Source organism: Panthera tigris, chromosome E2, assembly GCF_018350195.1.
Source record: "Panthera tigris isolate Pti1 chromosome E2, P.tigris_Pti1_mat1.1, whole genome shotgun sequence".
In the NCBI taxonomy this organism is placed as follows: Eukaryota; Metazoa; Chordata; class Mammalia; order Carnivora; family Felidae; genus Panthera; species Panthera tigris.
The window spans coordinates 11,486,837-11,509,246 of NC_056674.1; the positions used below are offsets into that span (position 1 = coordinate 11,486,837).

At 55.4% G+C, this 22,410-nt stretch overlaps 1 protein-coding gene across 3 annotated transcripts in view; it reads right to left on the reverse strand.

Moving 5' to 3' along the window:
- Positions 1-1,584: 1,584 nt before the first annotated feature.
- The window catches only part of MARK4 (microtubule affinity regulating kinase 4), a 30,331-nt gene continuing 9,505 nt past the window's right edge, over positions 1,585-22,410 (reverse strand). For 2 of the 3 annotated variants that reach the window (XM_042968606.1, XM_042968605.1), the window contains 10 exons: positions 20,380-20,616; positions 16,964-17,083; positions 16,387-16,486; positions 15,000-15,109; positions 14,732-14,891; positions 11,408-11,625; positions 8,154-8,257; positions 5,768-6,046; positions 4,620-4,664; positions 1,585-2,912 (listed from right to left, as the gene is read on the reverse strand). In XM_042968606.1, the coding sequence (XP_042824540.1) occupies positions 2,576-2,912; positions 4,620-4,664; positions 5,768-6,046; positions 8,154-8,257; positions 11,408-11,625; positions 14,732-14,891; positions 15,000-15,109; positions 16,387-16,486; positions 16,964-17,083; positions 20,380-20,616 (1,710 nt within the window). In that variant the 3' untranslated portion in view covers positions 1,585-2,575. Of the gene's footprint in view, positions 2,913-4,619; positions 4,665-5,520; positions 5,601-5,767; positions 6,047-8,153; positions 8,258-11,407; positions 11,626-14,731; positions 14,892-14,999; positions 15,110-16,386; positions 16,487-16,963; positions 17,084-20,379; positions 20,617-22,410 lie in introns of all 3 variants that reach the window. The other variant, XM_042968607.1, reaches the window with a different exon arrangement.

Here is a 22,410-nt window from a genome sequence, read left to right on the forward strand (position 1 = left end):
CAACCTTGCCGTGGCTCCCCAGTGCCCTTGGAAGAAAGCCCAAGCCCCTCTCCACGGCCTTCAGGGCCCTGCCAACATCTCCAGCCTCGTGTCTCCCGGTGACTCTGCTCACTGCCAGCCATAGGCCAGTTGCCGTGCTCTCTCCTGCCTCTTAGCCATTGTACAAGCCGTTCCCTCCACCTAGAACACCAGCCCCCTACCCGCCATGTCTAGCTAGCTGCTCATCATTCTCCCAGTTGCTGCTGAGCTGCTCCTCCTCCAGGAAGCCCTCCCTGGCTACGACTGGCACCCCCTTGGCCCTCCCCAGCCTCTGCCCACCCCACCCCCGGACCCAGGATCATCACTGAGGATGCAGCTGCCTTCTCCACTAGACTGAGCCTGATGACGGCAGGGCTGGGGCAGTCTTGGTCACCACTATGTCCCCAGCACAGGGCTGGGCATACGGGAAGCCCTCAGGGATTGAGATTTCCAGACAGGGTTGGTGGGGTCCCCACCCTACCCACTCCCACGACTCAATATATATACACTTTGCAGCAGACCCCTATTCTGGCCTCGCTCTTAAGGCGGGAATGCGGTTCTGCCCCGGACCCTGAATTTTTCCACGCTGACCACTCAGTCTCTACCAACTCCCCGTTTTCATTTTAGTTTCCTATCAGCCCCATGAAGAACACAAGGGCAGACTCTACCACGCCCCAAGTGGGCAATTGAGGCACAGTAAACTAAGCCTCTTCCCTACATACAATCCTCCAATGGCTCTCCAGTGCCCTTGGATGAGAGCCCACCCCTCGCTCACTTTAGCCTTTTGTTAACAAGCTCCTCCGCTCCCCCCCCCCCCCCCAACCTACTGCTTAACTCTACTCAGTTTCCATTTCCTTCCTCTGGCTAAGGTCACCTGGACTTTCCTCTGGGGGAACCCCTCTAAGTCCAGCTCTAGGTAGGGGCCTGGCCACTCCAGAGCAACAGTGACTGGTTCAGGGATGGTCACATGACTTCTCTGGGCCAATAAGAGCCTGTCTTGGGATTTTCGACAAAAGTAGGCAATGAGCAACTTTCTGCTAGACGAAGGGAAACTAGACAAAGGGGTGAGAGGTTGGAACTGCTGGGTGAAACCACTAACCTCACGGTAAAATAAAACCAGAGGTGAGGTGGCCCGCTGCCTGGATCCAGCCGTACCTGAAGTCGGGCACCCCCAGACTATTAAGGAACATAAGCAAACAAATAACTTTTGCTTATGTGTGGATGGATTATTAGTCCTAACACGGTATTTCTCTTGCTAATTCTCCACCAGCCCCAACATAGCAGCCACACTGAAATTACCCGAAGTTCTCTGAAGGCTTATCACGCACTCCTACAAACCGGCTTTTGCCCAGCGCATACCCAATACGCGGTCAACTCCTACTCGTCCTTCAAAGTCCAACTCCGGTATCCTCTCCTCTCTGGAGTGGCTTCCCCGACTCCCCTCACGTTCTCTCCTGGCCTCCCCAAAGCAATGGTTTCTCTAGTGTTTGTGTCAGAACCCCCGTCCCCCACAGACAGGGGCTCCTTGTGTCTCCGTGTCCAGCACCGGGCCTGGCACGGAGTAGGCACAGGTCAATGACTGTTTATTGAATAAATGTACTACTGGAGTTAAGAAGTGGCTTAGAGTCCGGTATAACATGTGGGTGGGCACGTGAGTGGATGAATGGGGGACCGATATAGGAACCGGGGGCCTCCTGGATGAGGCTGAGTTCTGTCCTGCCCTCGTCCACAATTATCCTTGACCCTCACCCCCCACCACTACTCCCATTCTGCAGATGAGAAAACCGAGGCTCAGAGAGGAGGAACCACTTGGCCCAAAGTCACGCAACTCCTCATCTCAGCCGCAGGTGAGGGCAGGGAAGGAAAAGCCCGGGGTCCGCGTGGGGAAGGGGGGACTCTCCTAAGTTTATTGGGCGACAGGCTGCGGGTGAGGGGGCTGACAGGAGGAGGGTGGGGGTGTAATAACTTAAAAACCGGCAGCTCCTCGAGAGATCTCTGCAGAGGGGAGGGTGTGGGGGGTATTTACAAGGATTTGTACAAAGTGCCCCGCGCCAGCCTGGGGCAGGAAGGGGGAGGTTCGAGCATGAGGGGAGGGCAGGGGAGGGGAAGGAATCTGCCTCTCTGACCCCCACTCCCAGCCCCCCTCCCCTCTTCTACAGTCTTTAGGCTCAGCAACCCTTCCGGCCCCCGCCCAAGGCCTAATTCTTGAGCTGTTGGGGGAAAGGGGGTGGGAATGGAAGTTTCCTCGGTTTCCCTTTCTGCGCCTGCCCTGCCCCCAGAGTCTCCTCAGGTGCCCCACGTTGGGGTGATGGGGGGCGGGGGCAGGACCGGCTGGAGGCTCGAGGAAGGTGCCAGCTCCCCCTGCTCTGCCCCCAAGCTTTTCTCTCCTGCCCAGCGGCCCCGGACAACAGCGCAGGGGACACTCTCTGTCCCCACGTCGGATTCACGGGAGCTGAGGTGATGACGGAGGGAGACTCCCCTCCCTGCCCCCTCTCCCTGCCGCAGAGGCGAAGGGGACGAGGGAGAGGAAGAAGAGGGGACCCGGGCCCGCGGCGTCTCAGAGCTCGAGGTCGTTGGAGATGCGGGTGACGAGGGCGCGGAAGGCCAGGGCGGTGCCCGCCACGCGGCGGAAGAGAACTCCCCGCAGGCCCGGCCGGGGCAGCTGGCAGACCTCCACTTCGAAGTGGGACAGGGGCTCGGGCCCGCCCGCACCCCCGTGCAGGCAGGCCAGCAGGAACGGCTGTGGCTGGCGGCAGCGACAGCGGGCGGCCGCGGTGGCCTGGCGCAGAGCCGCCATCAGGGCCTCGGGCGGGCGTGAGCTGGTCAGCTTCACACTCCAGGGGAATCGGAGTAGCCGGGGGGCGGTTTCCGTTTGATCCCAAGGTAGATGGCAACTGGGGCGGGGAGAGATCACGGGTCAAAGACGGGGACAGGAGAGGAAAGGGGTAACCCACGCTTCCCACCCGGGGACGGGCTCCTAGGCGTCCCTCAAAACCCACCTCCCTCTCTGATCCCAGGGACGGGGACAGAGTTTCAGTGGTACAGACGGCTGCCCGGCTGGAGACTACGTTGCCCGGCCTCTGCTGCGGCCCGAGTGCAAAAGTCCCGGATGTGAGTGCAAGCGGGGGGGGGGGGGGGGGGGGAACCCCTTCCAAGGAAACCCGCAAGCCCTCGGCTCTCCTGCCCCACCTCCTATAAGAACACCCCGGCTGCGGCCAGAACCAACCTCGACTTAGTAGGAAGACAGAGCCCTAAGGGTTGGGGATTGAAGAACCTTTGGGTACCTGCATGAACTCATGGAACAGAGGAGAGGGGCCCTGCCAGCCTGGCCCAGTCACATGGTTCATGTGACAGAGAAATGGATTCCTGTCTCTTATGGGGGGGGGGGGGGGAGAGGAGTCTCTTTGCTTGGTTGGTTTCCTAATACATCCTCCTCCTGGGAATAATCCCTTTTTCCTCAGAGGACCAACCCTCCTCACTCTAGACCAGGGATTCTCGCCTAAAAGCCACACCGTCCCTCCAGAGGTATCTGGAAATTTCTGGAGGCTTTTGGAGCACCACAACGTTTGGGGATGGGGGGTGCCGCTGGCATTAAGCTGGGGGGGGGGTGGGGGGGGTTCAGGGATGATGCATGTGCTGCAGTGTGTGAGTGGGTCCAGCCCAATGAAGAACCATCCCACCCCAAGCACCAAGAGCTCGCCTCTTTGAGATGCATCGCACATCCCGTCTTTCTGGTCTAGGCGGGGCGGCCTTGGCCTCTTAGCTCCAAGCTGAGCACGTGACTCGGCTCCGGCCAATGAACACATTCCACCTCCCTGCCCACTGCGATTAGTTCAAAGCTGAGCATATGACCAGATCCCACCAATCAGAGTCCTCCACCCTTCTGGCCACAGGCATCGGTTTAGGGATGGGCACGTGACTCCGTTCCAGCCAATGAGAGTCAGTCCTGGGACCTTTGGAACCGGAGGGGCGGTTCTTTATTTGCACTGGGGTCTTTACAGGGACTGGGCTTGTGTCAAGCTGAAGCGGGGCTCAGCGAGGTGGCATGGGGCTGCCTGCTTTTGTAAATAAGGTCTATCGCACCCCCACACCACCCGGTTGGTTTTGTACTGATTATGGCTGCTTGCGTGCTACGATGGCACAGCCGAATAGGCACGATGAGAGATTACCTGGCCCTCAAAGTCTAAAATGTTTACCATGTGGGGCTGCACAGGTAATGTGTGCCAGAGCTCCTGGCAACACTTATGCCTCGTTGGATAAGGGGGGGGGGGGAGGAGGGGGGGAAAGGTGTGCCAACAGGAGGAGTTGGTCATAGGTGGAACAGGCTGACGTTAAACATGGTCAAGGGACAATGTTCATGGATGGGGGTGGAAATCGGAGGAAGTCACGGGGGACAGGGCATAAGAGGGGCCGGCAGAGGAAGAAGGGTCAGAGGGACATTCAGGCAGCTGGCTTGGAGGAGGCTCAGGTCCCATCTAATGGTGTGTGTGTGTGTTGGGGGGGGCGGTGGATAGGGGAGGTGTAGACACGAGGCAGCTGGGTCTGAGGCAGGCAAAGGGGGAGGGGCTAGTGTGGCAGTCAGGGTAGGCTCATGCACTCACCTTGTGACCTCAGGTCCCCCGATTCTCTCAGGTTCGTCTGTGACCCTAGAGGAGGGGAGGGGGGCAGAGTGTCTAATCTGCACACACGGAGCCCCCTCCCCCAACCCACTGCCTCCAGGACTCTGGGCAGCCCCTGCCTCAGCCCTGGTCCCTCCCTGCTGGCTGGAGCTGGGCTGGGGAGGGCTGGGAGTCTCCGTGCCCAGGAGGGGGGAGCCCATTCTGAAATGGTTAGTGCAGGTCGTAGGAAAGATACTGAAGAATTTGGAAGACGAAAGAGAAAGGGGGGGGGGGGGCAGAGGCACACAGGTACGTATAGAAGGCCACGGACACACATACATACACCCTCCTTCCGGCTTTGCTCAAACCTCCTTAGTGAGGCCTGCTCCATTTAAAACTGCCCCCCTCTTCCCTGCCCTTTTTCTTCTCAGTACTCATTTACTGTCTGGGTCCCCGTGTAGAACGTCAGCTCTGCCTGGGCTGGGATTTTACACGTTCTGTTCCCTCCATCCGGGGTCTAAGATCGCGCCAGGCGCTCAGTAAGTAAACATACGTCATTTTTGCAAGGCAACATTCTAAGCTCAGCCCGTACACCACCTTTTAGTCCACCCGATAACCCTCTGAGGAAGGCACTGTCACCGCTACCCCGTCTTACAGAAGAAAGTGAGGTCCAGAGAGGTTGAGTGACTTCCTCGAGGTCACTCAGCAGAGCTAGGGCCCGCCCCTCGAGAGTCCGGCTCCAGAGGCCAGACTACTGTTTATTAAATGAGTAAACGAACAGCCAGATCCCCCAACCCGTGCCCCTCCCGCTCGCACAGAGTCCCTCTCCCCTCGCCCGTACACACAGGTCAGACATGCAGACAGGGAGGCAGAGCCGGGGACAGCAGAGGGTGGCGGGACTTACTGATCTTGGATCCCTGGGGCAGAGAGGCGCCCGAAACGCAGCGGTTAGAGTTCTGCCGTTTAGAGGGATCGAGGGTAACCCTGTAGTGTGAGGGGCGAGGTGAAGGGTGACGGAGGAGGAGGAGGAAGAGGAGGAGGAGGAGGTGATGATGATGATGTGAGGGTACAGAAGGCAGAGCAGAGCAGAAGACAGGTTAGGTCCCATTTCCCCCACCCCACCCCTGCCCCCCACGTCCCCTAGGGCTCACCTTCGGGTCAGTTTGGAGGTCAGCTTGGTGAAGAGGTTGGTGGTGGGGCGGGGCCGCCCAGTGGGCAGGGGTGTGGCCTCATGGGCCAATGTGGGAGAGGCGGGGGGTCCATTCTGCACACCCCCGCCTCCCCCGCCCCCTGCCCTCCGGTCCCGGACCTGGCCACCGTGGAAGGTGCTGCGGATGGTGGAACCGCGTGCCAGGCGGCTCCGCTCCCCCGATGGGGGAGCCAGGCTGTGACTAGAGGGAGAGGCGGGGGGCACTCGTGGGGTACCCGAGCTGTGGGCAGAGAGGGACAAGTCAGAGTGGGGCCTCGAGGCAGGCCGAGGCCCCAGTCCCTCTGATTCTTCACTGTCCTGTCCTGAGATCAGAAACCTCGAAAGACCTAGAGCTCAGAGAAAGGGCTGCCATGTACAGTTGGGCAGGCTGTGTACTATATAACCCTAGTTGTTTTACGGACTCTTCTGTCTTCCTAAGTCATCCCTTCTTCAAACTGCCCTTTCTTCAACCCCTACCCGCTCCAAACGTATCCTGACTCTCCTCTCTCCAAACGCGGCAACTGAATAGATTCAGATTACATTTTTTGATGAATCCCTTGCCATTTGCCTCCAAACCGCAGGAACCGAGTCAACTTTGCAAACACTGTACTTTGCTATCTCAAGTATCATTATTCAAACTCGGGATAGGAATAGATGTGAACATCATAGGCACTTATGAGAATGTGCTGACAGGTGAAAAGGGACCCTTTTCCTAACTTTTGTTGTTGTGTGGGCAGTGGTGGCTCCAGTGTCCCAGGACCCTCCTCCAGGCCCTCGCAGTCCTGACAGGAGGGCCTGACCATGACAGATGCCACCACCCCTCCCTTGGAATCCGTCTTCCTTGTTTTACTTTTAGTGACCAAACTTCTAAGAGCAGGCATGTTGCACATGGCCACCTAGCGAGAGACTACATTTCCCAGCCTCCTTTGCAGTTCGGGATGGTCATGGGACTATTCTCTGCCCAGTGGGCCGCAAACAGAAGTACTTTGTCCTATTTCTGGGTCATGCCTCTGGAAAAAAAAAAAAAAAAAATGCAGCCCGTGCTCCACTCTCTTTCCATCCTTCCTTCTGGTTAGGAAATGGTGCACTGGTGCACTGGCCTCGGTCCCGGAGCTGGAGCCTCACGCTGAGTTTGGCAGAATCAGTCTGGGTCCTTGGAGGAGACTGCCTGCCTACCTCTGGCTGGTTATATCGGGGAAGACTAAGCCTCGGTTTCATCGAAGCCAGAACTGGAAGGCTATGCGTTACAGCGTTCACACTGGAGACACACGCTGGCGTCAGTGTGGGATCTTTGCTCCTTGACTCACCAGCTGTGTGGCCTTGGGCAAGTTCCCTCATCTCTCTGTGCCTCATTTCCTCAGCTGTGAAATGGAGACACCGGGGTCTACCTCACGGAGTCGTTAGGGGCATTCAACCAGCAAATACACACGAAGGCCTGGCATACTCTTACCGCTTGATGAGCATCCGCTGTTATTATTTTTATTTAATAATCACAAAACTAGCGGTCACTCATCAAATGCCTTCTGTGTCACAGAACCTGCGCCAGGTACGGGACACAAGCGATCTCCACCGGATCCCTCTCACGGGGCCCAGAGGCAGGGAACGTCAGCCCCATTTTACAGAGGAGGAAAGCGAGGCTCAGGGACTTGGCCAAGACAATCCGACTAGCAGAGCGCGGAGGCAAGATTTGAACTCAGAACTTAGCCGCCACAGAATCAGTGCTCTCGAGCACCCCACATCCTGTCCCCACCACACAGTACCACCTGTTTATCAGGTTTTCCCCAGCGTGCACCTCGGTGTCGTGCCCTATAGTCCCGGTGGGCGGGAGTGCCGTGATCCTGAAGCCCGCCCCCCTCCTGAACTTGAACCGAGATGTGAACTCATTCATTCCCTTTTTTAGGCTCCAGCCAGTCTGCACTGGTTTCCCTCACTTGCCAGCTGAACGACATCGAACAGACTCAGGAAAACTAGTCTGAAAACCAGCCAACAAGAGGATGTTGAAGCTGTGACATTCTGGGGCTTCTCTCAAAGTTCTAAAAATTGATCATTCAAGGAGAAAAAAAAAAAAAATTCAACTCTGTTTCCCAAGGCTCGTAGGCGGAGAACAGGGCAAACTGCTTTCCTGATGCTGATGACTAATTAATTAATTAAGAGGGGAAGATTTTCAGGGGGGTCTGGGAGGAGGAGGACCTGGGCAGATTCTGGGAAGAAGAGACACGCACACTCCCCAGTCCCCACGGCACCCCTTCCCCACAAAGGTTATCATCTTAGCTCAAAGGAGGGTCCTGCTCCCCTACTCCCCCCCACCCCCCCGCCTGCCACTCCCCGCTGCTGTCCCCTCTCCATACCTGTTCTCTTTGCCATTTGGCAACAGGGACGGGCGCTCAGCCCCAGGGCGTTCTGTGCAAACGTAGGTGTTTCTTCGGGTCATCATGCTGGGAGGGAGGCTGTTCTGTGGGGAACACGGCCAGGAGGGAGTGAGGGGGCGAAGGGACACCCCTTAACTCCCCGTTTACCCTCTCTGGCCTCCCTCATTATGAAGGAGGCAGGGGGCCAAGAGCGGGTAGGTGATGGTTTACTCCAGGAGAAAGGGAAGGTTAATGAGCCATCCCAGCAACCCAGGCCGAGAGTCACGTTGCTGAGACGGGTGCTGAGGAGGGTGGCTCAGGGGCAGTGCCTGGGGGGGAGGTGGGGGTGGGGGGCGCCTTGCTCACTCCTCTCCCAGCTCTGCCCCACCTGGGTACGGGCCAGCCACGTCAAGCTTTTTTTTTTTTTTTTTCCAACTTTTTTTTTTTTTTTTTTAATTTATTTTTGGGACAGAGAGAGACAGAGCATGAACGGGGGAGGGGCAGAGAGAGAGGGAGACACAGAATCGGAAACAGGCTCCAGGCTCCGAGCCATCAGCCCAGAGCCTGACGCGGGGCTCGAACTCACGGACCTCGAGATCGTGACCTGAGCTGAAGTCGGACGCTCAACCGGCTGCGCCACCCAGGCGCCCCCACGTCAAGCTTTTCGGAGCATACTTCTTCCGGGTACATTTGGTGCCTCCTCCTGGCCTTTGCACAGGCTAGCCCACCTGCTTGGCTATTCCTCCCACCTCTCCCCTTGACTCACACACCTATGGAACTTTCTGGTGTCGGTTCATAATATACCCCCGCCTCTGGCCCCCGGCTGAGTCAGGAGCCTTCTCAGGGCCCCCGCTGCAGCCCTGATCACTTTGTACCACTGACGTCTGTCCCCTTAGACACCCCCCACCCCCGCATGGGACTGTGGGCTCTCTTGGATCATGGGGTGCCCATCGGGATTATGCCACCTCCCCAGATGAGCTGAGAAGTGATCCCTCTTTTTCTATCCTCTGGAAGCCTTTCTAAAGTTGGCTGGTGTTATTCCTTCTTTCAGTGTTTGGCAGAATCCCACCACTTAGGGTCTGGAATTTTCTTTATGGGAAAGTTTTAAGTCACGGATTCAGTTTCTTGAACAAGAATATAAGGCGGTTCGGATTTTCTGCTTCTTCTCGGACAAGTTTAGTTACTTGTGTTTTTTGAAGGCATCTATCCATTTCATCTAAGCTCTCACATTTATGGGCATAAGGTGGTTCCTAATAGCTTTTGACTGTCTCTTTATGTTAGAACATAGCTTCCTTCTTCATTTTTTCCTCCCTCTTTCTTTTAAAAAGAGAAAGAGAGAGAATCCCAAGTATTCTTAGAGCGTGGAGCCTGACTCGGGGCTGAATCCCACGACCATGATATCACGACCTGAGCCAAAATGAAGGGTTGGACGCTCAAATGACTGAGCCACCCAGGTGCCCCTTTCACTTCTGCTATTAGTAATTTGTGGGGTCCAATGATCGCACCAACCTTTTCAAGAACCAGACTGCAGCTTTTTTTTGGTTTTCTCTAGGGTCCTTCTGTTTTCTCCTTTATTACCGTCTATTATTTCCCTTCTTCTACGTTCTGGGGGCTAATTTCCTCTTCTTTTCTACCTTTTTAAGGTGTGGGTTTACCTTGACAATAACAAGAGCCGGGGCACCTGGGTGGCTCAGTCGGTCAAGCGTCCGACTTCGGCTCAGGTCACGCATGATCTTGTGGTTCGTGAGTTCGAGCCCCGCGTCGGTCTCTGTGCTGACAGCTCAGAGCCTGGAGCCTGTTTCCGATTCTGTGTCTCCCTCTCTCTCTGCCCCTCCCCCGTTCATGCTCTGTCTCTCTCTGTCTCAAAAATAAATAAACGTTAAAAAAAAAAATTTTTAAAGAAAATAAACAAACATTAAAAAAATTTTAAAGGGGCGCCTGGATGGCTCCGTTGGTTAAGTGTCTGACCTCAGCTCAGGTCATGATCTCACGGTCCATGAGTTCGAGCCCCGCATCGGAGGCTCTGTGCTGACAGTTCAGAGACTGCTTCGGATTTTGTGTCTCCCTCTCTCTCAAAAAATAAAATAAAACAAAAGAAATAAACATTAAAAAAAACATTAAGGAGCTGCAGAGGCAGGGAAGCCCAGTACTATATCCCCCAGACTCCTCTGGAGCTCTGGTTCTGGCCACCTTTGCCCGCGGGAAGATTTGGAAGGTGGAAATGGGATGGTAATTGCCTTCATGTCCCCTCTGCCTCCTCCTTCCATGGGCAAGGTCACGGGATGAGGGTCTTTGCCTCCGGAGGGCCCCAGTGCCCGTTTTCCAGACTTCCGGGCATCCAGGGGCCCTTCTGGTAGAGAAGAAAGTTTCTGAGCCTTGGATTACCGTCACCACCACGTGCTCTTGAATTCAACAGTGCCAGGGGCTAAGCAGCCCCTGTGGCGGGTCAGACCTGCTGTGCTGTGGTGCGACCCCTGCGGGTCTAATCATCCCCTGCCTGCTCCGCTGGTCCTTTTGACAACTTTGTAAGTACCTAATTCCCCGTATTAAAACCCTTCCGGGTGCCTGGGTGGCTCAGTCGGTTGAGCGTCTGTCTGGCTCTTGATGACGGCTTGGGTGGTGATCTTGAGGTCACGGGATTGAGCCCCACATCAGGCTCTGTGCTGACCCTCGGAAGCCTCCTTGGGATTCCCTCTCTGTGTCCCTGCCCCTCCCCCACGCTCTGTCGCTCTCTAAATAAATAAATAAATAAATATTTTTAAAAAATTCTTCTGGGGCACCCGGGGGGCTCAGTTGGTTAAGCATCTGACTCTCGGTTTCAGGTCAGGTCATGATCTCACGGTTTCATGGGATCGAGCCCCGAGTCAGGCTCTGCGCTGGCCGTGCAGATCCTGCTGCTTGGGATTCTCTCTCTTTCTCTCCCCGCCACCCCACCCCCACCCCCGCCACTCCCCCACTCACGCTCCGCGTCTCTCAAAATCGATGAATACGCTTTAAAAAGTAAATAAATAAAGTCCTTCCCACCTAAAGCAAGTAACTTGCTTCTTTCTGACACTTAATGCTAATTTATACACTAGCGGTCACGCACAAGCTCCGGCAGAGAGAGAGAGCGCTCCAATGTCTATGGAATGAATGAATGAATGAATGAATGAAACCAGGAGTCCTGTGTGGTGGTCTGGGGGAGCAGGCTGGGAAACAGCAGGGTCTGGAAAACGTGCACCAGGCGGTCTCCGCCCCCAGGCCGGGCCACTCACCGGGGTGCTCGTGCTGTCCTTCCGCCGCTCTGGGATCTCTGCCTTGTTGGGGTTGTGGGCGCTGCTGACCATGGGGCTGGAGGGGGGCAGCCCCCGGCTCCCGCTTCCGGCAGCGCTGCAGCTCGCCTTCCGGCCTGGCAGGCGCTCCTCCTTCAGCTCCGTCTCCCCCGTGCTGGTTGGGCTGCGCTTGGGGTGCAGGGGTGCGGGGGAGGGGCCACCTGGGGGAGGGAGGGGGCAGTTTAGGGCTCGCGTCCCCTGGAAAAGCCCGAACCTACTGTGGGTGACCCTCGGAACCGGAGAGTTCCCCACGCAGGCTACAAGCTCCCGCGCAGGCCGTTCTGACAGTATCCGTCCGGGTGACGAATGCGTGCACTGATCCCCCTGCCCAACTTCACGTACATGATATGTGATCCTCACGCAGGTTTATTCACGGCAGCCTTGTTTTTCTTTTAAGGCCGAAAGACTGGCAACAGCCTGAGTGCTCGTCACTGGGGGAATGTCTAAGTCAAGTCAAGATTTTTTTTTTTTTTTTTTTTTTAAGATTTATTTATTTTTGAGAGAGAGATTGAGAAAGACCGTGCAAGCAGGGGAAGGGTGGGAGGAGGGTTGGATAAAAGATCTGAAGCGGGCTCCGGACTCGAATTCACTAACGGTGAGATAAGACCTGAGCCGACCTCCGGCGCTCAGCCGACTGAGCCACCCAGGTGCCCCAAGATATTTTTCTCTCCCCCCCCCTTTTTTTTTAAACTTTATTTATTCTTGAGAGGGGGAGAGAGAGAGGGAGGGAGAGAGAGACAGAACGTGAGTGAGGGAGGGGCAGAGAGAGAGGGAGGAGACACAGGATCCCAAGCAGGCTCCGGGCTCAACTGGGGCTCAAACCCAGGAACCTCGAGATCATGACCTGAGCGGAAGCCGCAGGCTCAACCAACTGAGCCACCCAGGCGCCCCAAGATATTTCTATCCGATGTAATACTCTGCAGCTAGGAGGAAGCTGCTTGTGTACCAACAAAGAATGATCTTCACGATGGATTGTACAGCAGGAAAGGCAACAGCCTGAGGTCCACGGTGTCCTATCATTTGTACCAAAAAGGGGAAATGTGCAGATCTATTTCTATCTATCTCTATCTACATATTTATACATGAACATCTTCAGAGGCAATCGTTTGTCTTACAAGGGGAGAATATTACCTTTATGGTGCGTGACTATGTTAGTGTCGTATTTATACATCTTTATGGCTGTTTTCTTTTCCTGTCTCTCCTTTTCATATCTATCTTATATATACAGTTGACCCTTGGACAACAGGCGTTTGAACTCCGCATGGGATTTTTTCGATAAAGACTATCCAGTACTGCAAATTATCTTTTCCTAACGATTTTCTTAAGGACGTTTTCTTTCCTCTAGCTTCCTTTACGGTAAGACTACAGTATATAACACAGACAACATACAAAGTTATGTGTTGACGGGCTATGTTATCAGCGAGGCGTCTAGTCCACAGCAGGCTATGAGCAGTTACATTTTGAGGGAGTCAAAAGTTATACGTGGATTTTCAACGTACAGGGGGTTGGTGCCCTGACCCCAGTATTGTTCAAGGATTAACTCTATTTATTTATACGTGAATAAAATCTCCCCAAAAGAAGTCATATAAAACTGATTAACAGTGGCTGCCTCCACGGATAACCGGGAGACAGGTGTTCGATGAAAACTTTTTTATTGTCTACCCTCCTTGTACTGTCAAATTTTGAAGGATGTGACTGTATTCGTTTCAAAAACAAAACAAACAAATCTGGTCCCTTAGAACATCTCAGTAAGGAGATTACGGTTTTAGAACCAGCGGATTTGAATGTGTTCACAAACTTCAGACAATTGAAACGTCTATGTGTTAATTTCTCAGGAACCTTAATGCTTGGAAGTCCCAGAAGCATAATAAGGTCTGTAAATGACGGACACAGGGCACCTGTCGACAACCCTCCAAGAACCCTGGGAACCCAGAAGATTTCCATGTGGGTGTTTTTTAAGGTTACCACGTTGTAACCATAGAATGCTGGAGTCTTGAGCTCCTTAGGGACTTTCTGGACCGATCCGGCTATTTATAGGTGGAAAAAGGGCCACTAACACATGGATGAAAACGTTAGCCTAAGTGAAAGAAGCCAGACACAAGAGGACACATGTTGTAAACTTCTTCTTATAAGAAATGTCCAGAATAGGGGAATCTGTAGAGACAGGGAATAGACTGGTGGTTCTCAGGGGCTAGGGGCGGTGGATGGGGGTTTGGGGGTTGATGGCTAGCTGGGGCTTGTGGAGTTCCTTTCTGGGGCGATGAATATGGGCTAAAATGGATTGTGGGGCTGGCCGCACGACTCTGTGAATACACTAACGCCACTGAATTGTCCACTTTGGGTGAATCGTATGGTATGTGAATTATATCTCAACAAAGCTGCTTAAAAAATAGTTGGGGGCAGGGCAACTGGATGGCTCAGTCGGTTACGTGTCAGACTTTAGCTCAGGTCATGATCTCCTGGTTCGTGAGTCTGAGCCCCGCATCGGGCTCTGTGATGACAGTTCGGAGCCTGGAGCCTGGAGCCTGCGTCGGATTCTGTGTCTCCCTCTCTCTCTGCCCCTACCCCGTTCATGCTCTGTCTCTCTCAAAAATAAACAAACATTAAAAAAAATGATAAAACAATCTTAAGAAAGATAGTTGGGAGGATTAACATTTGAGGAGGGTGTAGGTAAGAGAAGCGTCCATGCCTAATGTGTGGTGGTGGTTGTGGGATCTATTTTCTGTGGGTGATGACTATCTTTCAGTTACAGAATGTGGGGTCCAAGTAGGTGTCCGCCCAGCCCCTTTCCACTAGGAATGGCCTCCCATCCTTTCAGCATGGAGGAGAGCCAGAGGGCAAGCTCTCGGCAGCCACTTTGTGCAATGTGTCCTCCTGTGTCCCCATCACAGTGGCTAAATTCCAAGTGGACCCTGACATGAGAACTCTATGCCTGACAAGTGGACCAAAGGGATTCATGCTACCATTTGGGCTGGTCTCCAAAACAGAGATGGAAGGAATTGAGAAACTAGGAAAAAGATAAGGTGAGATAAGTGAGAGAAAAAGGCAAAACCAGAGGAACAGAGGGTGTCTACTCCAGCTGCTTTTCCAGTTTCTAATCCCTTCCTGATCCTGGCTGGGCATTCCCGCCTCCAAGTTCCCTGTACCATCCCTGCAATCTTTATGCAAAATTCCTCTCTCCTCTGCAGCTGGCTCCAGTGGGCTTCTGGTGCAGGTGACCCCGATGTGACGCAGGGACGGTGTGGGAGGGCGTGGGGCCATACTCACAGAAGTCGCTATGCCTGCGCTGGCGGTGGTAGGTGGACGAGGAGGTCCGTTGCCCTTTGCTGTGGCTGGTGCCTTTGCTGGAGCTCGCTCCATTGGTGGTGTCGCTGGGCGCCCGCACCCGTGCAAGGGCCAGCCCCGGGGTGCCCCGGTCCCCACCCTCCTGCAGGAGGATGACAGACGAAGAGCCTCAGCCTCTGCCCCCGCTCTGCCCCAGAAGTCCCTCCACCCCGGGCATCGCGCATCCCAAATGCCCCTGGCGCCTTCTGACCTCAGTCTTCCTGCCCAGCAGGAGGTAGGTGGCGGTCACTTCGTTGTACTTCTGGCTGGTCAAGGCCTCTTTGATTTCTTCCCGCGTGTAGCCCATACCCACCATCACCTCTGGGAGAGGGGGATGGAGAGGAGGTTCAATCTCCCCAGACCCTTCCCTTGGACTCGCTTCTGCCCCACACAGCAACGCCTGCTCTTTGGCCTGTTCAGGATCCATTCCCCCTTCTGTCGGCAGCACCCCGATTTCCTTGGAAGAACATTTCTTTCCCGCTTGGATCACCTGGCCCACTCCTGCCTGCGCCAAGCCCCCAAGGGCAGGTGTAACACCCAGGCCTGACCCAACAGAGTAGTCCATCCCCATAGCCACACTGATTGGTTCACAGCAGGCGTATGACCCAGTTCTGGCCAATCAGAGCACTCCATCCCCACGGCCTGGTTCAGGGGTAGCCAATGGGTACCAGCCTAGAGCTTCCCTTGGAACATTTAGGAAAGTGGCTTCTTTCCTTGCCGGGGTGTCCAGGCCCCGAGTATATGCTGTTGCCAGCTTGCTCCTGTGACGTGAGCCCCCGGGGACAGGAGCCACCACTAAGATTTCCAACGACTGTCTTTGAGCGCCTGGGTCCAGCTGTGCCTGAAGGTCGACATACTCTGGCGTTTTCAGTTATGTGAATAAGTTACCACTTGTAGGTTATACCAGACAAAGGTGCTAACGCTGACAAATTTGGACCCATAAAAATGCCAATTTCAAATGGCTCAGCCTATTATTATTATTGGTTGAAGCCAGAATGGCTTGGGTTTTCCATTAACATATAACCACAAAAGTCCTGACTAATGTAACCAGCTCTGACGGTGGCCTTGGTCTCCTCCACTGTATAACGGCCAGTGAGCGGACGGCTCCTAAGGGGCTCTTGCGGGGCTAATGCCTTCGGGGTCCAGAGTTCAAGGGTTCCAGGCCGGAGGATTTGAGACCAAAGGGTTGGTGGGTGAGGCACATGCCAACATAGGGGCTTTCCCCAAACGTACAGATTACCGATGACTTGTGCCCCAACATTTCTGGAAGTGAGCTGTGATTTCTTTTTGTGTCTTGAGAGTCAAAACCAAGTGCTTTATGGGGGTTCACTCACTTCATAGTCACAACAGCCCTATGACAGGTTCTATGGCTGTCCCATTTTACCGATGAGGCAATGGCAGCACAGAGAGGGGAAGCCGCCTGCCCAGGGTCACACAGCGAGGAAGTAGCAGCACGGGGATCAGAGCCCCGACTTCACTCTCCCTACTTGCCTTGCACTCATCAAAGGGGTATTGTAGGTGCTGGGAAGCTCCTCCCCCTGGCTCGGGGGGGCCCGTGGCTCTGAGGAGCTGGGGCGCCTGCTCTCCCCGACCCTCACCGATTCGCTTGGTGTCCCCGAAGTCTTCCTCGGGCTCCGTGTATGGCTTCAACTCCTCACCCTCATAGCCAATGTTGATCCACTTGTCTTTCATGATTTGCTGCAGGAATCGCGGGCAGGATAGGGAAGGGGGAAGACAGACGTCAGACAAAACCGGGGAAAATACAGTTCCTCGTCTCCCAGGCCGGCCCTCAAGTAGGGCTGCGTGCCCTGCCCCCCCCACCCCCTCCAAGACCTAACACCCCAGAATCGAGGGCTTCCTGAGAGCCAGCGCCTCCTCACCACAACCCCAGCAACCCCCCCCCCCCCCCACCGTCAGAGCCTCCCGATGTCACCTCCCTCCTCCGCATCATCTGGGTCCCCGGCACCCTGTAATCAGCCTAGGAGCTCATTAGCTAATTACTGGCATGGCGGGGAGTGGGCGAAGCTGGGGGTGGCGTCGAGACGGGCCCGGGAGCCTTTTCTCGGGCTGCCCGGCTCCCCCCACCTTCCAGCAGCGATCTCAGGCAGATGGGCACAGGAGACGAAAGTGAGGGCAAGAAGGCTGTAGTGAGAGGGGGCCGGGACCAGGGCTTACCTCGAGAGTACAGCGTTTAGCTGGGTTCAGCACCAAAAATCTCCGCAGGATGCTCTCACAGTCTGTTGACATGTAGAAAGGGACCCGGTACTTCCCTCTGAGGACTCGCTCCCGCAGCTCCTAGGGGGACGGGGTTACTGGGGGAGGGATCCACCCGGCCTCCCTGACCCATCTCACACACACACACACACACACACACACACACACACACACACACAATCCTCCCAATCTCCTGACAGAAGCGACAGGTGGCAGAACCCCCCACCCCTCTCTCCTGACCACAGCTGCCCATCTGTAAAATGGGAACCCCGTACCAGGTGTAGGCATTTAAAAAAAAAAAAAAAAAAAAGCATTTTTCATTCAGAGGAAATCCCACTGAGAAAGCGAATTCTACAAGCCAGGAAGAGGGGAGTCAGCATCCGGGCCTCAGTCTCCTCGTCTGGGGACCCAGGGCTCACAGCACCCATAACGCTACATAAGTAAAATGCACAGCACACGTCTGGCCCAGGGTAAGTGCGACTTAACTGTTAGGTTTATGAAGAGGGTGGGGATCCTGCCCTCCTGCCTCCCACCCCTCGGCTCCCCCCTTCCCTGGGCATGCCTGTCTTTCCAAAGAACTGTGAGACACTGGCAGTCTCAAAGCACGAGAGCCCATTTACAGGCAGACCTTTTTCTCTTTTTTAAGGGCCTTTTTTGAGGGACCTTGCCAAGACAGAGAAAAGAAACTCCCAGCCGCATGGCAGGCCAGGGACAGCCCCTTCCATTCTGAGGAAGAACTGGGGGAGACAGGAAACGGAGGGGGGACCGGTGTTGAGTAGGGGGGTGGGGGGGGGGAATCTCTGGGTGGAGCTCTGGGCTGGGAGCTCCCCTCCTGGGCATCCTCCTGAAAGGGCTGGGAGCCTCCTGGGTCTCCAGATCACTACAGCCCGGAGGGTCGTGAATATTTAATACTAACGAGTATCGCTTTCCGAGCAGGGCACTTACCCCGCGCGGGCCAGGTTCTGAGTGCTTTACGCAAGTTACCTCTGTGCTCCCAACGATGCTGTGAAGCAGGGCAGTGCTGCCCGTTTTTCAGACCAGGAAACTGAGGCTTAGAGGGGTTAAGTCACTGGTGCTAGGAGTGTGCAGCCGGGAAATGGCAGGGCCAGGGTTCCAAGCCAGGCAGTCTGGCTCCGGAGCCCGTGCTACGTGACCACCGCACCACACTGCCACTGTCACGTGGTAATGAGGAGTCGCCAAGGGGCCATCGCCATCGCCACCACCAGTGTGGCTCCCAAGTGTAACACCCTGGCCAGATGCCAGGCCCTGGTGGAGGGCTTTAGACACCCAGGCTGGCCGTCAGTGGATACTCTCAATGTCCCCATCTTACAGACAGGGAAACTGAGGTTCTGAAAGGGAGTATGTCCCAGGTCGCTTAGCAAGGAATTGACAGAGCGGGGACCTGTCCCTAGCTGCATGTCTCCTTTGCCCAGAAAGGCTGAGGGTGGGAAACCAGGACAGCAGGAGGTGACAAGGGCCTGGGGCAGGTGGGATGTGGCCTAGCCTTCTAAAAAAGTCTCTTGGCTTGATGCCCCGGGCTCAGAGAGATTACTCTGTGATGGTGAGCACTTCGCACGTCTGATCTTAGAGAGCCCTTGAGTCGCTGCTACATAGCTGGTTACCTTATGGACACTGAACAGAGGGGAGACTGAGGCTCAGAGGGGTCAGCGCCTCAGCTGAGGCCTCTGTGAAGAAGGAGCTCCTTCCTGCTCATCACTCAGGTCCCTGCTCTGGTGGCCTGTCCCCAGTAGTGGCTTCCTGACCTCTGAACGCTCCTTGCGGGCCACCTCGAGCAGGACCGAGCATGCCGGCTGTGGAATTCCTGCCCCAAAACGCACCCCTGGGACCCCATCGCGAGGAGACGCGGGTCACCCCAAACCAAGGGGGGCCCCGTGGCACGAGTGGCCTGATGGCCACAAAGCCATGCCACGCGGGACAGAATTGCTGCTCCACATGGCAGGAGATGAAAGATACAGGTCAGCTGCAGACGACTCGGGAGCCCGAGTGCCGGTGCGGGAGAAAAACAGCTACGAGGACATTCTCAGGACGACTGGGGACATCGGAGGATGGTCGTGGGTTGCAGGCCAGGACTGCACCCTGGCTGGATTTTCCCGAGTGTGACTGTAGACAGGAAAACGTCCAGTCTCAGGAGATACCTGCTGTGTGTCCCCCGCAGGGACAGAGGCGCATCGTGTCTGCGGCCGACCCCCAAACGTTCCATCAGTAATGGCAGAGGCAACGGCGTGTGCCCGTACAGACTGATGGAAAACGTGGCCGGAGCATGTCCTGAAAGGTCCTATGTGTTCTCTGTCCCAGTCCTGCGACTTCTCCACAGACTGGCCACGTTTCAGAATAAAAAGGTCAAAGAACGGAGGGCACCTGGGTGGCTCGGGGGTTAAGCGTCTGACTCCTGATTTCGGCTCAGGTCATGATCTCACGGTTCGTGAGTTCGAGTCCCGCATCAGGCCAGGGCAGGGCCCGCTTTAGATCCTCTGTCCCTCTCTCTCTCCCCCTCCCCTGTTCACACACTCTCTCTCAAAAATAAAACATTAAAAAAAAAAAACCCAAAAGGTCAGAGAAGAAAACCTCACACCATCCTGCCGCTCACCACATACTTCCCACCCCTCCACGCACCCCCTCCCCCCCAGCACTGGTCAGCATTCGACATTGACATAATATTATGCAGTTTGCTTATTTATTTTGTTTTTGGCCCCGCTCTGCTCCCTCCCCCGGGGGCAGGAATTTTTCTCTGTTTGCGGTACCCTATACAAAGGTTTCGAGTACATTCACCGAGTGGTGTGGCCATCACCAGTCAGTTAAGCCTGTTCTCCAACTCCCCCAGCCTGAGATACCCACTCATCTGCTCCCACCTCTAGGGATTTGCCCGTTCTGGACACTTCATAGAAATGGAATCATATGACGGGTGGCCTTTGTGATTGGCTTTTCCCACTTTGGTTGTCTTCTCAAGGTTCACCCATGGCCCAGCACGTATGAAGGCAGAGATTTTTGTCTCTTTTCTTCATACGGTATCTGTAAAACCTAAAACAACCTGACCCTCCCCCCCGCATGGTGGGCAATGAAGATTTACTGAGTGAATGAGGGAGTGAGCTGAGATTTGAACTCAAGCCTGCCGGCTGCAAAGCCCATGCCCTGAACCCCAGCGCAGCACGGTCCGCTGGGGCTGGCCACACGATCCATGGTGGGGACCCGGGTCCTGCCTGGACCCGCGCCCCCCCCCCCAACCTTCTTGCCGTGTGACCTCAGGCCAGCCCCGCCCCTTGGCCCTCTCCAGAGGAGGTGTGGGGGGAGGGGCTGGGGGCCTACCGGAGAGACCCTCCCCAGGAGATGAAGACCTCCACACCAGCCCCGCCCAGCACCTTGAGGTTGTGCCCGTCGAAGGGCAGGGAGCCGCTGACGAGGGTGTACAGGATGACACCGAGGCTCCAGATGTCCACCTCTGGCCCGTCGTACTTCTTGCCCTGGAACAGCTCCGGGGCGGCATACGGGGGGCTCCCACAGAATGTGTCCAGCTTTGAGCCCAGGGTAAACTCGTTGCTGAAGCCAAAGTCGGCGATCTTGATGTTGGCCTCGGCATCCAGCAAGAGGTTCTCGGCCTGGGAGAGGGTAGAAGGTGGACATGACCTGGGGCAGTGGCTTTGCCTGGGCCTCAGTTTCCTCATCCGCAGAAGGGGGATAATCACAGCTTCTGTCTCAGCAGGCTGTTTGAGGACTCAGTGAGTCCTAAAAGGCCTAGAACAATCTTTCACATGCAGTAAGTGCCTTATGGCATTATCCTATGGGGTCTGCAGAGCCGGGGGTCCTCAGGCAACCTCCTGCCCCTTTCTGGGCCTTAGTTTACCCAGCAGGAAAACAAACAAACAAACAAACAAACATGAGGACTGACTGCTCAAGACCCATGAAAAATGAAAAAAAAAATCAAGGTTCTGTCTACCTTTGGTGGTACGTGTTCGTATAACGAGGAATACATTCACGAATGAGGAAGCAGAGGCTTAGGGAGGACGCAAGTCATGCCCACAGCAAGAAAGTGGCAGAACCGGTGTCCCCATGGCCTGGGCGTTGGAAGGAGGCTCCAGCTCCCTGCCTCTTGCGGCTTTGGGGGCACACAGATCCACCCTTCGAAGTGTCGTCCACGTGTGGCCCCTCCCAACCACGGCCCTTCCCCAGTCAGGCCGCCAGCACCTCTGGCTTCCTCATGGTCTCCCTACCTCCTCACCCTCGGGGTTACCCACCCTCCCCCACCTCCAACCCCACAGGGGGGAGCGAACCCACAAAGACACACACTTCAGAGGGATCGTCCCCAAACCTCAATGTAATGGCCTCTCGATCTCGCTCAGGGGTGATAACTTCTGGTCCCAGAATTTGAGCCTCCACAATCCAGCCGCAACCCCACATGTGGGCTGGTCCCTTAGGTTGGTTCCCCACTGGGTGCACCAACCAGATCCCCGAAATCCCTTTCAGCCACTTCCAGGACCCTCCACCAGGGGGCGTGCCTCCTCTGGGTGACGGGAATCTCCAGCACCCGCACAGGGCAAACAAACCCCCAAGCCTCTAAGGGGCTTTCTCAGAGGGCGGGTACCCACAGAGAGAACGTCTAGAAACTTCTACAGCAACGTGACAGTTGATTTTTTATGTCTTTTGAATGTAATCATAGTTGTTGTTTTTTTAAATTGGGTCTTGTATTTTGGACTTTTTTTTTTTTTTTCACCTTTATTGTATGTACTTCACAAGCGTATCCATCACAATGGACTGGGAGTTGAAAATATTAAAACAAACCTGGTCCTTCACTACAGATACCTCGAGAAGACCTTCCTTAAAGCACAGCGCCTAGCACACAGTAGGTGGCTCAAGAAACGATAGTCAAGACAACTCGATTGATTGAGCAGGACAAACGTTTCTCTCTCTCCGGTCTAGGACAAGAAGCCCTGACTCAGTGTGGCTCTCTCAGGGTGGGGGGCTCTCTCGGGGTGGGGGGCAGGGCTCGAGGGGCTGCCCCTGCTCACCTCGACCAGGCGGCCGGGGTCCAGGCTGGCTGAGTCCCTTCCCTGCCCGGGGCTGCCTCAGGGGCTCCCTCTCAAAGGTCCTCCTCAACTTCTGAGAGGCCTGTGATTCTGAGACCCGGAGGCTCTGTGACTCTGGGGCTCTATGAACCTCAGTTCTCGAATATTCCTGAATGTTCTAAAGTCTGAGAGATGCCAAGGCTCCAGAGGCTCTGAGGGTGGCAAACCCTTTTATCGCAGCCTGTGTCCTTGTTCGGCACACACAGAACCGTGCGGGGCGCCCCAGGACATTTTGTCTCTTTCCCTTTGTTCTCTCTTCCTGTCCCCGCCGCCCTACCTGCTCCCCTATCTGCTGGCCCTTCCTCTGCCGAAACAGCTTGGGAAAAAGTC